Genomic DNA, 15,757 nt, shown 5'->3' with positions numbered 1-15,757 from the left:
CAATCTGTTTTTCCTTGATTGATATAATCGTAATGAATGAATCGTATGAATTTAAGATAACATGCTAACCTCGAAAGAAACCAATGACGAATCGTATGAATTTTGTGTAACATACACGTTTTGAAATCGTGTTATGTAAATTAAAAAGTTAATAATATTATGAAATATTATGAGAAATTGAGTGTTAAGTTCTAACAGATAGTTTTTACTAGAAATGAAGTAAAACTATGTTTAGAATCACTCATTAAATGTTGGAAGTCTTATGAGATTCCAATTAAAAGCCAAATAGTGAAATTTAGCGAAAATATAAAATTTGAAATAAGTAAAATTTTATTATTGAAAGTTGTAGATAATCTCGTTAGAAACACGTAGGCGAAAACCTCGTCGAAATCCGAGTTATAACGAAGAAGTTATGACCAATTGAAGATCCGTGATAAAACGGGCACGGTGCCGAATGACGTAAAAAGTGAGTTTTTGATAAACTACTTTTTTAGCCTTAGTGATCTAAATGAAAGTCGTAGTATTCGTTAAACCGAGAAGTTCGATAAAAAGAACGCCAAAATCTGACTTCGTATGAGGAAGTTATGATTTTTACAAGTTTCAGCTTAGCAGTAGACAGCTAAAAACTCGAATTTTAGATCGAGTGGTTTTTAGCCGACACAACCTAAACGAGAATCGAAGGTCTCATCATTAGTAGTACAACGGTAAAAAGTCGGACGAAAACGGACATCGGATGAAGAAGTTATGAATTTTTAACGGATTTACCAGTCCCGGTCTGTTAAAAATAATAATATAAAAATAAATTCAAAATTTTCCGACGAAGTCTACACGAAAGTTGTAGAGCATAATTTTCTCTACGCATGCATATAAAGAACGTCAAAAACGTAGCTCGTATGAGAAAGTTATGGATTTTACAAGATTTGGCACAATTTTCGAGAAAAATCGTGTGAATAGTAATTGCCACGTCACCCTCGCTCGGAGCTGGCCACGTGTCCGAAGCTGCTGCGTGGCATGCCCGAGGAGCGACGCGTGTCGCACAGGTGTCCGAAGAAAGCCACGTGATCCGCGCATGAAACCCACGTGATCCGACCCGCGTGTAGGCTTCTGATTCGACCGAAGAGGAGGCCCGATCCGAAGCGAGCAGGTGTCCGAACCGAACCTCACCCTGCTGACAGCTGGTCCGAGCCTCGCATGCGAGCCTCTCGCTTCCCAGCCTCGGATCCAAAGCTCCGGATCTCCTCCTCTATAAATACCAACCTTGCGATACTTCCCGGCTAATTTTGGAAATTTCACACTTTTTCACCCCTTTTCAATATTTTTACCATTTTGATTTCTCTCGAAGCCCCGGTATCAACTTTAGCACCCGAAACACGCCCCGAGGTGCCCGAAGACCCGAAAAATTTATCTTTTCGGTTTCGAAGCCCAACCTTCGCAGGGCCCGGTTTTCAACGACGAAAGTCATATTTAGAGCCAAAATGCTGCCCAAATTATTATTTTGACCCCCGATTAATTCAAAGTGTGTTTAATATGTAGAAACAATTGTATGTTATGTGTTATATGTGTTATGTGCTTTTCCATGTTATCATCTCGAGTTGTTGTATCCGCTATTTTTATAGCAAGGTTGTACCTCTGACTTGAAGTGTATGACATAGGCATCACTTGGGTATTGGTATGAACCGTTGACCATGAAGTGTATGACATAGGCATCACTTTGGCTTCGGTAGAATGTTATTCTTGAGTATTTTCCCGTGTTATTTTTATTTCTGCTATTTATGATAGCAAAGCTATACCTTTGACCATGTGATCAGTTTACGAACTCAGATTCACAGTGGCACTGGTATGTAGCCTCTGGCCAGGTAGAGCATGTCCCCCAGTAAGTGAATGACTCTATTCTATGGCATTGGCATATGGTTAGACAGGGCGTGAAAACCTGAAATCTACCTTAATGTTAATCAGAAATTGTTTGTCTTCAGTGCCATTTGGGCCGAAGCATTATTGATGTTTATCAAGTATGGAAATTGTTATGTCTAAATGATTGTATATCTTTGAATTAAATCAATGATTGTTAGGGAAAGCTTATCACATTATGCCTTTGTTGTTCCTTGCTCCTATTTGCTTCTGCCATATTGGTATATATATGGCATAACGTTATATTGTATCTATTATTGAACTCACTAAGCGTTATCGCTTACCCCTCCCAATGTTTTAACATAATGCAGGCAATAAGCACCCAGTATAGTTGGAAGACTTAGAATAGTTGTAATTTTTTTTTTTGTATTTTGGTTTAGGTTTGTATAGATTTACAATATCCTGGGTAGTTATGTAAAATATTAAAACATAGTCGGTTTTTATCCAATCTTTTGTAATGACTTTATCAATGTAAAAATATTATTTTATAAATATGCATGTAGCATGTTTTGGAGTAACTATATTGTCAAGAATGAAAGTTGGGTCTTTCAGAAATATGAAAGTATAGAAAGGGGTTCTTTCAATCATGGTATCAGAGCAGTGGTTTAAGTGAACTAAATCCCATGGATTGGTATTTAGACTTAAACTACTGGAAGTTCAATATATGAACTAAATCATTGTAAATATATGGATACAAACCATAGGAAACACTTAAGTGGGATATTGGGTAGTGATAAACCCTAGTATTTTAAGACATTAAGTTACTTCAAAACTTTTAGAGAATTAGTGTATGTGAACTAGGAATTTTGAGAATTTCTAGATTTAAACATTAATTGTTAAGTAAAGATGATACAATATGTATCTGATATATTTTAGGTTGAATACCTAATGGGGTAAGCACTAGAATATTAAGAGGAGATATGCCTTATATTCTAATATGTGCTAAATGATAAGTAAATATAGCATGCTTTAGGTTTCATACCTATATTGCTATTATTTGAGAAAGTTTAAGGTCTGTTGTCGACCTTGGTTTAGAAAATTTTATGTTCAGAATTTTAAGAATTTTCGTAATAGAATTTACATGAAACTTTTCGAAGTAATAAAGATACTTATGATAGTTGATATCGATAAGTTTATAAATAAACGATTGCGGAAAATCGTAAAATAATAAATATGAAGTGAAATCGTAAATAGTGTATTAATACCAATAGAGTGGTATTATACATTTAAAATATGTAAGATAATATAATAACATCTTTGGAAGAAAGATGTGCGTTTAAAATACATTTAGATGAGATAAATGTTTTGGCATAACCGATGAAGTTGTTCAACCGCTGCCCAGATTAATGTAGTGATAGTTTATAGAGTCGGAAGAACCAAGGATGGTGATAACTACTTCAACAATATTGAAATTAATGTAGTACAAGATTTAGAAGAATTAAATGAAGATCAAAGGAAAGGCTAATGAAGTTTTTAGACTTATTAGGCCAAGACTTTGTGATGAAGTATGTAGTTCGATTAGTAACCCTATACAAGATGCTCAGACTTAGAATTCAATAATACCGAGTGATGATTGACTTCTATCACCTCCTTATGGAAGTTCCATTGTGTGTTAAGACGACTTTAACATACAAGATTGGGATAGTGAAATAGGTTATTTGGTTGTGAAAAGACTGAGTGGCTTACTTGTTAGAGTAAGGTAGAGTACTTAGTTGAAGAAGATATACACTCATATTATTATATGAGAAGAAATGTTGTAATTAAGAATGACAGAGAATCAAGTTGAAGCTAGTAGAGCTTGCTGAGATGCAGCTATAATGCAGACTTCTTAGGATAGACTCATATGAAGTAGACTTAAAAGATACAACCAAGAGAAGAAAACTTACTCAGATACAGGAATGACGATGTCATGAAAGGATAATGAAACCAACAAATATGCATGATGGTTTGCATGAGTTAGAAGATGATGTAAGTAGTTGGAAACTATTTGTCATTACACTGCTAGAGGAAATTTTGGGTGTAGTATGTCTTGTAGAGTAGACACTACCCGAGAGAGAATTTATAAGAAGAAATGGAAGTAAAATTTCTATCGACCTATGGAAAAATATTAGAATATTCTAGATCTAGTATATACGTGAGAAGAATCCTAGAAGGCGAGTATAGGTAATCCAATATATGTTTGATAGAAATGCGAAAACCCTAGTTGAGTCTAGGAGAAATTGTTGTATGTACTTGTTTGAACACACTCAAGTGTGAAAAGTTGCTTTGTGAAAACTTTTGAATGGTGACTTGAGAACTGCGAGACAATACTTGGGACGAGTATGAGTAGGTGTGAATAGTAGTAGAGGCCTATACTACTGGAAGCACAAGACTCACACTTGGATCAGGCAAAGTCACAAGGTTACCAAGAAGCTAGTAAATGATTCCGTTTTATTCATGTGTGTCGTTACCTTCGTTTCGGTAATGACTAAGAAGATAATTATTGTTCAAATATTAATGTCATAAAGAATCGAGTCCGATTAGTATAAATCCGCGAAAGGAGTTGATTGGTTCAGAGAACCATGTCTTATATAGTGACGAAACTTCAGTAGGAATACTGAAGAAGTAAATGGTCGAGGTAGTCGATAGAAATATAACAATCTTCGTTAAAGGATTGAGCAATCATTAGCCAGAGATATGACTTGCTATGTGGTGTTACTGGCCACAAGAAATGTTTCCGCCCTACTCTTACTAGTCAAATGACGGGGAGTCAAGTTTCCGTTCAACAATCAAAGAGTACTCCAACTAAAAAGGAGGAGGTGCCAAAAGCTAAAAGATGTATATGTCCGAAAGCACGAATTAGAGATACGTGGTGCTATTCTTTCTATTCCGAAGCATCCACGTGTTGTTCAAACCCTTTTTGTTTTCTTTATTCCATCAGCTTGATTTATTCGATCTGAATCTAATACAAGAGTTTGGTTCGTTATGTGTCTTGTGCGTTATAAAATCAAAGGTCATTAGAATAAGACCATTCGAGTTGTTGTTATAGCAAAAGTAAAGACCTTATCTTGGGTTTAGTCTATAAACCAAGAAGGAGCAGGAGTCTGCAATAAGAATTGAGTTTTAACTCAAAGATTTGGATCGAAAGCCCAATAGAGAATGATGAGCGGGTGCAGGTTTGAGCACCGCTAGTAATTGAAAAGTTTGAAGAGTTTGACAATCGTTTGGCAAACCAAAAGTTAAAAATAGTACATTTTAGATTACCACAGAGGAAGTAAGTTAGGACTCGAATGTTGTGACTAGTAATTTCTCGTAAATTTTAGATCTGCTCACATCTTATTTGATTGTGATGCCTCAGATTCTTTCGTGCCTTATAAATTCGCACATTATTTTCAAATTGCTTATTATGCAAATTGTCCAATCATTTCATATAGATAACATAGGAAATATATTATTACTTGCTGATAAAGTCTATAGAGATAGTGTTATAGGAATTGAAAGTTATAATCTTCCTGCTAACCTAATTCCTATCTTTGATATTATTCTCGACATGGATTGGTTGTTAAAGAACTACGCAGATCTCTTGTGCTACGAAGAGATGATATGCATCCCTATCGAAAGGGAAGATTCTATTTATGTCTACGGCGAAAATAATAAATTTCTTTCTTAAAAACTCGTAAATTTATGTCGAAGGGATATTCTACTTATCCGGCTTATACAGTTAATACCTTGAAAGAGGAGAAGAAAACTGTGAATGATAGGCTTTGGATAATTATCGACCGGCTGATTAAGAGTGCATATTTTCTCGCCATACGTATAACGGTTCTAATGAAGAAATATGCACAAGTTTACTTAGACGAAATTGTGGCAAGACATGGTGTGCCACTAAAGATTATTTCCGATCGTGATACTCGCTTCACTTCTCACTTTTGGGCGAATATGAAACGTGAATTGGGATCTCGAGTTGCTCTCAGCACAGCTTATCATCCCCAGACGGATGATTAGACGGAGAGAACAATACAAACAGTAGAAGATATGCTTCGTGCATGTGTCTTAGGGTTCGGTAGTAACTGTGAACACCATTATGTTGGCATAATGTAGGACAGAAAATCCTTGGTGGTCCTGAATTGATTCAAGACACCACTGATAAGATTCAAATCATACGAGAATAAATGAAAGTAGCCCAGGATCGACAAAAGACCTGTGTAGAAATGGAGGAGACGATCCATAGAATTCCAAGTGGGTGATACTGAAGGTAACCCCGTGGAAAGGTATTATGAAATTTGAGAAGAAAAGGAGATTGAGTCCTAGATTTGTTAGACTTTTCAAAATTAGTCAACAAGCATATCGCTTGGAAATTGCCTGAAGATTTGGCAGGTATTCATGATGTATTTCATGTAAGATATCTACGTAAATGCTTGAGCATGTATGATGAAACGGTTCCATTATCCAAGGTGAAACGGGATAACAAAATTATACTTAGGGAAAATAAGAATGAGATAAGAGCGAATATCCTCATTTGTCTAAATCGTTGTGATTTCGGGGACGAAATCCTCAAAAGGAGGAGGTATTTGTAACATACACGTTTTGAAATCGTGTTATGTAAATTAAAAAGTTAATAATATTATGAAATATTATGAGAAATTGAGTGTTAAGTTCTAACATATAGTTTTTACTAGAAATGAAGTAAAACTATGTTTAGAATCACTCATTAAATGTTGGAAGTCTTATGAGATTCCAATTAAAAGTCAAATAGTAAAATTTAGCGAAAATATAAAATTTGAAATAAGTAAAATTTTATTATTGAAAGTTGTAGATAATCTCGTTAGAAACACGTAGGCGAAAACCTCGTCGAAATCCGAGTTATAACGAAGAAGTTATGACCAATTGAAGATCCGTGATAAAACGGGCACGGTGCCGAATGACGTAAAAAGTGAGTTTTTGATAAACTACTTTTTAGCCTTAGTGATCTAAATGAAAGTCGTAGTATTCGTTAAACCGAGAAGTTCGATAAAAAGAACGCCAAAATCTGACTCCGTATGAGGAAGTTATGATTTTTACAAGTTTCAGCTTAGCAGTAGACAACTAAAAACTCGAATTTTAGATCGAGTGGTTTTTAGCCGACACAACCTAAACGAGAATTGAAGGTCTCATCATTAGTAGTACAACGGTAAAAAGTCGGACGAAAACGGACGTCGGATGAAGAAGTTATGAATTTTTAACGGATTTACCAGTCCCGGTCTGTTAAAAATAATAATATAAAAATAAATTCAAAATTTTCCAACGAAGTCTACACGAAAGTTGTAGAGCATAATTTTCTCTACGCATGCATATAAAGAACGTCAAAAACGGAGCTCGTATGAGAAAGTTATGGATTTTACAAGATTTGGCACAATTTTCGAGAAAAATCGCGTGAATAGTAATTGCCACGTCACCCTCGCTCGGAGCTGGCCACGTGTCCGAAGCTGCTGCGTGGCATGCCCGAGGAGCGACGCGTGTCGCACAGGTGTCCGAAGAAAGCCACGTGATCCGCGCATGAAACCCACGTGATCCGACCCGCATGTAGGCTTCTGATTCGACCGAAGAGGAGGCCCGATCCGAAGCGAGCAGGTGTCCGAACCGAACCTCACCCTGCTGACAGCTGGTCCGAGCCTCGCATGCGAGCCTCTCACTTCCCAGCCTCGGATCCGAAGCTCCGGATCTCCTCCTCTATAAATACCAACCTTGCGAGACTTCCCGACTAATTTTGGAAATTTCACACTTTTTCACCCCTTTTCAATATTTTTACCGTTTTGATTTCTCTCGAAGCCCCGGTATCAACTTTAGCACCCGAAACACGCCCCGAGGTGCCCGAAGACCCGGAAAATTTATCTTTTCGGTTTCGAAGCCCAACCTTCGCAGGGCCCGGTTTTCAACGACGAAAGTCATATTTAGAGCCAAAATGCTGCCCAAATTATTATTTTGACCCCCGGTTAATTCAAGGTGAGTTTAATATGTAGAAACAATTGTATGTTATGTGTTATATGTGCTATGTGCTTTTCCATGTTATCATCTCGAGTTGTTGTATCCGCTATTTTTATAGCAAGGTTGTACCTCTGACTTGAAGTGTATGACATAGGCATCACTTGGGTATTGGTATGAACCGTTGACCATGAAGTGTATGACATAGGCATCACTTTGGCTTCGGTAGAATGTTATTCTTGAGTATTTTCCCGTGTTATTTTTATTTCTGCTATTTATGATAGCAAAGCTATACCTTTGACCATGTGATCAGTTTACGAACTCAGATTCACAGTGGCACTGGTATGTAGCCTCTGGCCAGGTAGAGCATGTCCCCCAGTAAGTGAATGACTCTATTCTATGGCATTGGCATATGGTTAGACAGGGCGTGAAAACCTGAAATCTACCTTAATGTTAATCATAAATTGTTTGTCTTCAGTGCCATTTGGGCCGAAGCATTATTGATGTTTATCAAGTATGGAAATTGTTATGTCTAAATGATTGTATATCTTTGAATTAAATCAATGATTGTTAGGGAAAGCTTATCACATTATGCCTTTGTTGTTCCTTGCTCCTATTTGCTTCTGCCATATTGGTATATATATGGCATAACGTTATATTGTATCTATTATTGAACTCACTAAGCGTTATCGCTTACCCCTCCCAATGTTTTAACATAATGCAGGCAATAAGCACCCAGTATAGTTGGAAGACTTAGAATAGTTGTAATTTTTTTTTTTGTATTTTGGTTTAGGTTTGTATAGATTTACAATATCCTGGGTAGTTATGTAAAATATTAAAACATAGTCGGTTTGTATCCAATCTTTTGTAATGACTTTATCAATGTAAAAATATTATTTTATAAATATGCATGTAGCATGTTTTGGAGTAACTATATTGTCAAGTATGAAAGTTTGGGTCTTTCAGAAATATGAAAGTATAGAAAGGGGTTCTTTCATTTTGCTTTGTAATCGATCTCGAATTTGCGTTAACAACTATTTCAATGAAGAAATCAATGACGAAAGAAATCAATGAAGAAAGAAATTATGAATTTAAGATAAGAACTATTCGATCGATGTAGATTTGTTATGATTTCGTTGTTGATTTTGATAATTTTGAAGGTTAGAAGATGATATTTTGGAAAGAAAATCGTACAGATGTTGTAATACTTAAATAAAACATAAAAGACAATCTTACCCTTATAATCTTAAATCCAATCCAACGCTTCACTTTTAGTTCTCGGGTTCTCGGGAAACTATGAGTTCTCAACCGATCTCAACCCTATATATATATATATATATATATATATATATATATATATATATATATATATATATATATATATATATAAAAGGGAATATACATTACAGCCCCACCTAAGCTTAGGTACTAAACCTTTTGAAAATACATTGTTTTACTATATAAAGATTACGGTTAATGGATTCACGATTAATACTTCAAGATGTAAATTCAAGATCGACACAATAGGGTTTAGGGTTTATGGTTTAGGGTTTAGATTTAGGGTTTAAGGTTTAGGTTTAGGTTTAGGGTTTAGGGTTTAGGGTTTAGATTTAGGGTTTAGTGTTTAGGTTTAGGGTTTAGGGTTTAGGGTTTAGATTTAAGGTTTAGGGTTTAGATTTAGGGTTTAGGGTTTAGGGAAAAGGGTTTATGGTTTAAATTTAGGGTTTAGGGTTTAGGTTTAGGGTTTAGTAATGTTCACTTGGGTGAAGTAATAAACGATAATTGAGGAAAGAAAACACAGATGGTAAAGAAATGTTATGGAGGATGATATAGTACAAAGTGAAACCAAATCGGGTATATTTAGCATGTTAAAACGACATATTTTAGAAGTTTAGTACCTAAGCTTAGGTGGGGCTGTAATGTATATTCCCTATCCCCATATTATATATATATATATATATATATATATATATATATATATATATATTATTATTATTTTACTTATTCCGAACACCATCTAAAACGATCAGCTACCGCGGGAAAGCCAATATTTCAAGTTTTTTCATTTTCACATCTCCATTTCCATTTCATAGCCAGAGCGGCAAACCCTGACCATTTTCCGGACGGAGAGACGGCTCTACCGCCGCCGGCCATGGAAGAAGCAATCTACCAGATAGTTACAGAGCTCGAAGTACACCGCAACGACCTTCATTCGCAGACTCCTATTTCCGAATCAGCCCTATTAGCCCTTCAAACCCTCTTAGATTACACACTTGACAAAGATGATCCAATCGAAATCGAAAATCTCTCCGATGAACTCTCCTCGAAGAACCTCTCCCTCGCTTCCTCCCTCCTCCAGCCTCTCACCTCTGCAATGGACTCTGGCGTACCCCATCACTCTCTCCTCGCTTCCAAGGTTTACCTATCCCTCCTCCTTACCCCTAACTTCCCTGTTTTATCCCTCTTTACACCCATGGCTTTCCTCTCTCTACTCCGCACTGTCCGTCGCTCTTTCAAGAATACTCAATCGGGTCCACCATCTGCTAATGTCGCTAAGAAAAAGAGGGGAGGAAGGGGCGGGGGCAGGTCGAAGAACACCAGTAAGAATGTCGAAGAAGAGGGCGAGGAGGATAGAGAACCAGTAAGAGAATTTGATGTTAGGACTTTGTTTCCTGTTCTCGAAAGGTTACATCTCGTTCTGCGTTTGATTCATTTAGGTAGGTTTCCTGATAGTTTGAAGGCCTTGGTTCAAACAGTGGCTGAGATTCCAGTAACTGCACTTGAATCTTGTGGAAATTCAGCAAATTACACCAAATTATGCAACTTGTGTTCACAGATTTTGAGCGAACTGTTGAAATCTGAGCATGGAGATAAATCTATTACTGCAGCTGAGGTATTAAAGTCTCTTTCCTCTTCAATTCTCTTGTCAAAATCACAGGCAAGGACCTTTTCATTAGCATTTGTAGTGAACAAGATGGCTGTAATGGCAAAGGATTCAGACGAGATTCGAAAAGCCATGGTTAATCTTCCAAAGTATTTGGTTAGTAAAGCTCCCGAGAAATCTGAACCTCGAGCTTTAGCTGTGGATTCAATACTGGAAATCGTTAAATCTTTAGAACATAAAGAACAAATGGAGTTTGCAGATTATGTAGTGAAAATGACTATTGGGAAACCACAACTTAGACTACTGGCAGTTGATCTTATTCCTATTTTGATAACTACATTAAATAATCCATTAGGGACCAGTTCTGAAAATAATGATCCATTAGACACCAGTTCAGAAAATGGTGAACCAGTAGCGACCAGTTCAGAAAATGGTGAACCAGTAGCGACCAGTTCAGAAAATGGTGAACCAGTAGTGACCAGTTCAGAAAATGGTGATCCAGTAGTGACCAGTTCAGAAAAAAAGCATGAGAGTTCTTGGGGATTCAGGTGTCTGCAAGCACTATTACAAAGATGTTCAGATTCAGTTGCAGGAATTAGGGCACGTGCACTCACTAATTTGGCACAATTAGTTGGGGTTTTATCAGGGAATGATGAGAGCAAGAAAGGGTTGATGAAAGTAATGGGATTTGGTGAATATGGTGGGATTAATGATGTTTTGAGGGAACGTTGTGTTGATGAGAAAGCAGCTGTTAGGAAGTCAGCACTTGTTCTAATGTCAAAGCTAACAGTTCTTCAAGGTGAAGGTGGTGGATTTGATGAAATGTTGTTAAAGATTATGGGCATAGCTTGTTCTGATCAACTTGTGAGCATAAGAAAGGCTGCAATTTCTGCTCTTTCAGAGGTCCAATCTCTATACTTTTCTGTTTTAAATCTTGATATGTCATTGAGTTCTTTTCTTTCTATGCATTTTAATGAGTTTTGGGTATTTGACTATTTGTGTTGCAGCATATAGTTACCATTGAACAAGAAGATGATTTTGGTTTGTTGTTTTTTTGTAGACATTCAGGAAGTTTCATGATGATAATGTGACAAAGGAGTGGTTACATTCTGTCCCACGTTTGATAACAGACAATGAAACAAGCATCCAAGAAGAATGTGAGAATTTGTTTCTAGAACTTGTGTTGGATCGGATTTCACGTGCAGGATCTAATCTTGATGGAAGATCAGAAAAGAATCAAAATCTGTTATTTTCTGATGGAGTTTTAGGTCTATTGAAAGAAATCTGTCACAGTGAAGTGACTCCATGGGTCAAAAAGATATGCACAAATCTTGGAAAAAAGAAGAAACTTAAACCCAAGATTGCAGTTTCACTTCAAAACATCATTAAAAAGTCAGAGTCTATGTGGTTGACCGATTCCAAACCAATAAGTAAGTGGACAGCGCCAGCTGGCACATGGTTTTTGTTATCTGAGGTGTCTGGATTTCTCTTGAAAGCAGTGGATTGGGAGTTTCTTTATCACCATTGGCAGCTTCTTGATAAACATGAAGAAGCTTCTCATAGCCCACATGAAGAACAAGAGTTTGTTGAACTTGAACAAGTGGAAGGCGTTGAATCCAGTTCTGTTGATTGGGCTGGAGATCGTGTGTATCTTCTGCAAACAATTTCTAATGTTTCTGTTGAATTGCCTGCTGAACCTGCTGCAGATTTGGCCCATAATTTGCTTAAAAGAATCGAGGACTTCAGCATGCATTCTATGGAGGTATCTATGTCCTTCCTAATAAAGCTATCAACTTTTTTGTTGCAAATTAACCAAAATTCAAAAAGATCATTGCATTTGGTGCTTTTTGTTCAAAATGCTCATTCTTGCAGATGTTAAAGCATCCACAATGACAAAATCGGTTAATTCTTTTTTATGTTATGTGATGACAGGTTACTGCTCATGTAAAAGCACTGAGAACATTATGCAAACAAAAGGCTAAAACACCCGAAGAGGCTGATTCCCTTGTAATCAAATGGGTCCACCAACTACTTTCAAAAGCTTCAAAAACTCTTGAAACATATTTAACAAAAGAATCAGAAATAAACAAAGGTAGCACCTTACTTACACCTCCAACCAGGACTAAGGGTAACAACAAGAACAAATCATCAACAACCATGTCAAGATTACTATCGCAAGCTGTTACTGCTGTTTACACCATTGGATCACTTGTCATTATTTGCCCTTTAGCTGATTTGAAATCCATTGTTCCCATTTTACATAATATTATCACATCTGGCATTTCTGACCCAAAACTTAAAAAGTTAGCAAGTACGTCACTTTCTGTGAAACAAGTAGCCCCTTCTTTGTACACTCAAGCTTGGTTAACAATGGGGAAGATTTGTCTTGCTGATGGGAAACTTGCAAAGAGATATATACCACTGTTTGTACAGGTTTGTAAATTACAAAATATGTCCCTGTGCTTTCTGAGTTTTACCATGTTTAGTCCAAAACTGAAACATTCTTTGTTGCAGGAGATGGAAAAGAGCAACAGTGCAGCCCTTCGAAACAATATTGTTGTAATGATGGCGGATTTTTGTGTAAGATATACTGCTTTGGTTGATTGGTGAGTTCTCTTACTAATATAGATATATAGATATGTATGTATGTGTGTTTTCTAATAAGCACCCACTTATGTTTTTTTTTTTCTTTTAAAATCAACAGTTATATACCAAACATCACCAAATGTCTTCGTGATCCTTGTGAACTAGTTAGAAGACAGACATTCACACTTCTATCAAGGTTATTACAGGTAGTCTTCATGAATTGACATTCCCATGTTAAAAATCATGTCTTTTAAGGTCAAGAACACGTGGATTGACAATTTTGACACGTTTGACTCGTTTTTCCTGTAATTAGCGTGATTATGTGAAGTGGAGAGGTGTCCTTTTTCTTCGATTTCTTTTATCACTTGTTGATGAATCAGAGAAAATAAGACAACTTGCTGATTTTCTTTTTGGGAATATATTAAAAGGTGAAACTTCTTTTTTAATTTTATTAATATTCGACTTACCCTTACAAATTCTTATTTAATGCTTTTGACTTTAATATGTGTATCATGTCACAGTGAAGGCGCCACTTTTAGCTTATAACAGCTTTGTTGAAGCCGTCTTTGTTCTAAATGACTGTAATGCCCATACTGGGCAAGCCAATTCCGGGAGTTCCTCGAAAGAAAACCGTCTTTTTTCTATCAGGTAAACAGTCTGTAAATATCTCATGTTGCTTTTCCTTTTTTCTCTTTTGTAGATTATCATCAATACATCATATTTTTCTGTAAAATTTAAGGGGAAATGATGAGAATTCGAGGAGTCGAAGAATGCACATATATGTCTCCCTGTTGAAACAAATGGCTCCAGAGCATCTTTTGGCTACATTTGCAAAAGTTTGTGCAGAAATTTTAGCTTCTGCATCTGATGGAATGCTCAAGATCGATGATGTTACAAGTCAATCTGTTTTACAGGTATTGTGGAATGCATGCATTTTGGATTCTTTTGATCTCTTTTCAATATCTTGACATGTTCTTTTATCCAAAACAAACAGGATGCGTTTCAGATTCTCTCCTGTAAAGAAATCAAAATCCCGACAAACAAAGGTCCAGCAGTGGAATCAACAGAAATGGAAGAAGAAGCCACCGGAGAAAACGCCGTGAGAGGACGAGTGATAACACAAGTCGTGAAAAAGGGATTAATTCAAAACACAATCCCGATCTTCATAGAACTAAAACGTCTTCTCGAGAGCAAAAACAGCCCTCTTTCAGGATCCCTAATGGAATGCCTCAGAACCCTTCTCAAAGACTACAAAAACGAGATCGATGAGATGCTCGTTGCCGATAAACAACTCCAGAAAGAGCTAATTTACGATATACAGAAATACGAATCAATGAAGGCGAAATCCACGGCGGCTGAAGCTGTTGGGAAGGGCGTGAATGGAAATAGCGTGATTGCGACCTCGAAAGTGACGTCAGCGGTGGCTGGTGCGTTGGCGGAGATGACGGCTAGGTCTGTGCTTAGGGATGTGAACCAGGGTGCAGGGACACCGTCGCTTAGTGCCATGAATGTGCCGAAGCTTAAGTCGACTACAGCGGGTGTGAGCAAGCACAAGGGGAAGTCAGCGGCGGTGCTTGAGTCTTTGAGGAGAAGACAGTCTTTTGAACTGGACGAATGAGAGAGAGAGAGAGAGAGAGAGAGAGAGAGGTTTATCTAGTGTTTTTTATTAGGAAGATAAGTTGTTTAAGTTGTATATGGGTTGTAGACTAGAGATGTACGTATCAGTTTGTTCACAAGTTTAAGCCTTACTTTTTAGAATGTACTTTACACTAACCGATCGTATTTGCTCTCTTTTAGTTCTATATTTTCGACCATGATTGGTAAGTCATTTATCAGAAATTAAATATCCTTCTATTTTTTTTTTTATCTTTCTACAATACAATCGATAATAATTTAAGACATGGTTCGTCATCTCAAATGGATGTAGTAAGATAAGTAGAATGATATTTAATTTCTCGTCATTTATATGTGGCAAACATGTCCTTAGGAGACCACATACAACTATAGTCGAGTGTGTAGATGTTCTCTAATCTCTATTGTTGGTGTGAAGGGAGGATGCACCATAAGAAAAGGAAAAGATTCCATGAGATTAGTGTAGGAATAATATTACGGAAATGTACGAAAACAAATAAGAAATAGGAAAAAGTTCAGACATGTGTTTAACACATTGTCCTTAAAACAAATTCGCCCGCTATCGGGTGTTTGTTTCCCAGGATACAACAACTAGAAGTGGTTCTTCTAGACCACCCGAACCCTCATTAGGCCTGAATTTTACATTCAATATAGCTAGAAAAAGAAAAAGATGAAGTGGGGAAGAAGAGAGTTTTCTTGCATTCTTTTGGTGTACTCAAACGGTTGTAGAGTAGTGGTATTTATACTACACATTCTATAACCTCTCATTTAAACACCTCTATTAATCACAAAGATTAATGTGTCTTA

At 36.7% G+C, this 15,757-nt stretch overlaps 1 protein-coding gene across 1 annotated transcript; it reads left to right on the top strand.

Moving 5' to 3' along the window:
* Positions 1-9,918: 9,918 nt before the first annotated feature.
* On the top strand, positions 9,919-15,120 carry LOC145119484 (binding protein). Its single transcript, XM_079055149.1, has 9 exons — positions 9,919-11,635; positions 11,793-12,494; positions 12,665-13,165; positions 13,247-13,338; positions 13,437-13,524; positions 13,632-13,746; positions 13,840-13,966; positions 14,058-14,232; positions 14,313-15,120. Exons 1-9 carry the CDS (start codon positions 10,001-10,003, stop codon positions 14,934-14,936), a joined length of 4,059 nt encoding a protein of 1,352 aa, XP_078911275.1. The 5' UTR covers positions 9,919-10,000; the 3' UTR covers positions 14,937-15,120.
* Positions 15,121-15,757: the final 637 nt, after the last annotated feature.

Source organism: Lactuca virosa, chromosome 6, assembly GCF_052849685.1.
Source record: "Lactuca virosa cultivar CGN04683 chromosome 6, Lactuca_virosa_CGN04683_v6, whole genome shotgun sequence".
NCBI lineage: Eukaryota > Viridiplantae > Streptophyta > Magnoliopsida > Asterales > Asteraceae > Lactuca > Lactuca virosa.
Note: the sequence above shows the minus strand (reverse complement) of the source record. Positions and strands in the feature narration are given on the sequence as shown.

Bases quoted from the DNA above. Each gene is read 5' to 3' on its own strand.
- LOC145119484 (XM_079055149.1), top strand. From the start codon at position 10,001: ATGGAAGAAGCAATCTACCAGATAGTTACAGAGCTCGAAGTACACCGC. The intron at 13,525-13,631 runs GTAGTCTTCATG...TCCTGTAATTAG, and splicing joins TTCTATCAAGGTTATTACAG to CGTGATTATGTGAAGTGGAG. The intron at 13,967-14,057 runs GTAAACAGTCTG...GTAAAATTTAAG, and splicing joins AACCGTCTTTTTTCTATCAG to GGGAAATGATGAGAATTCGA.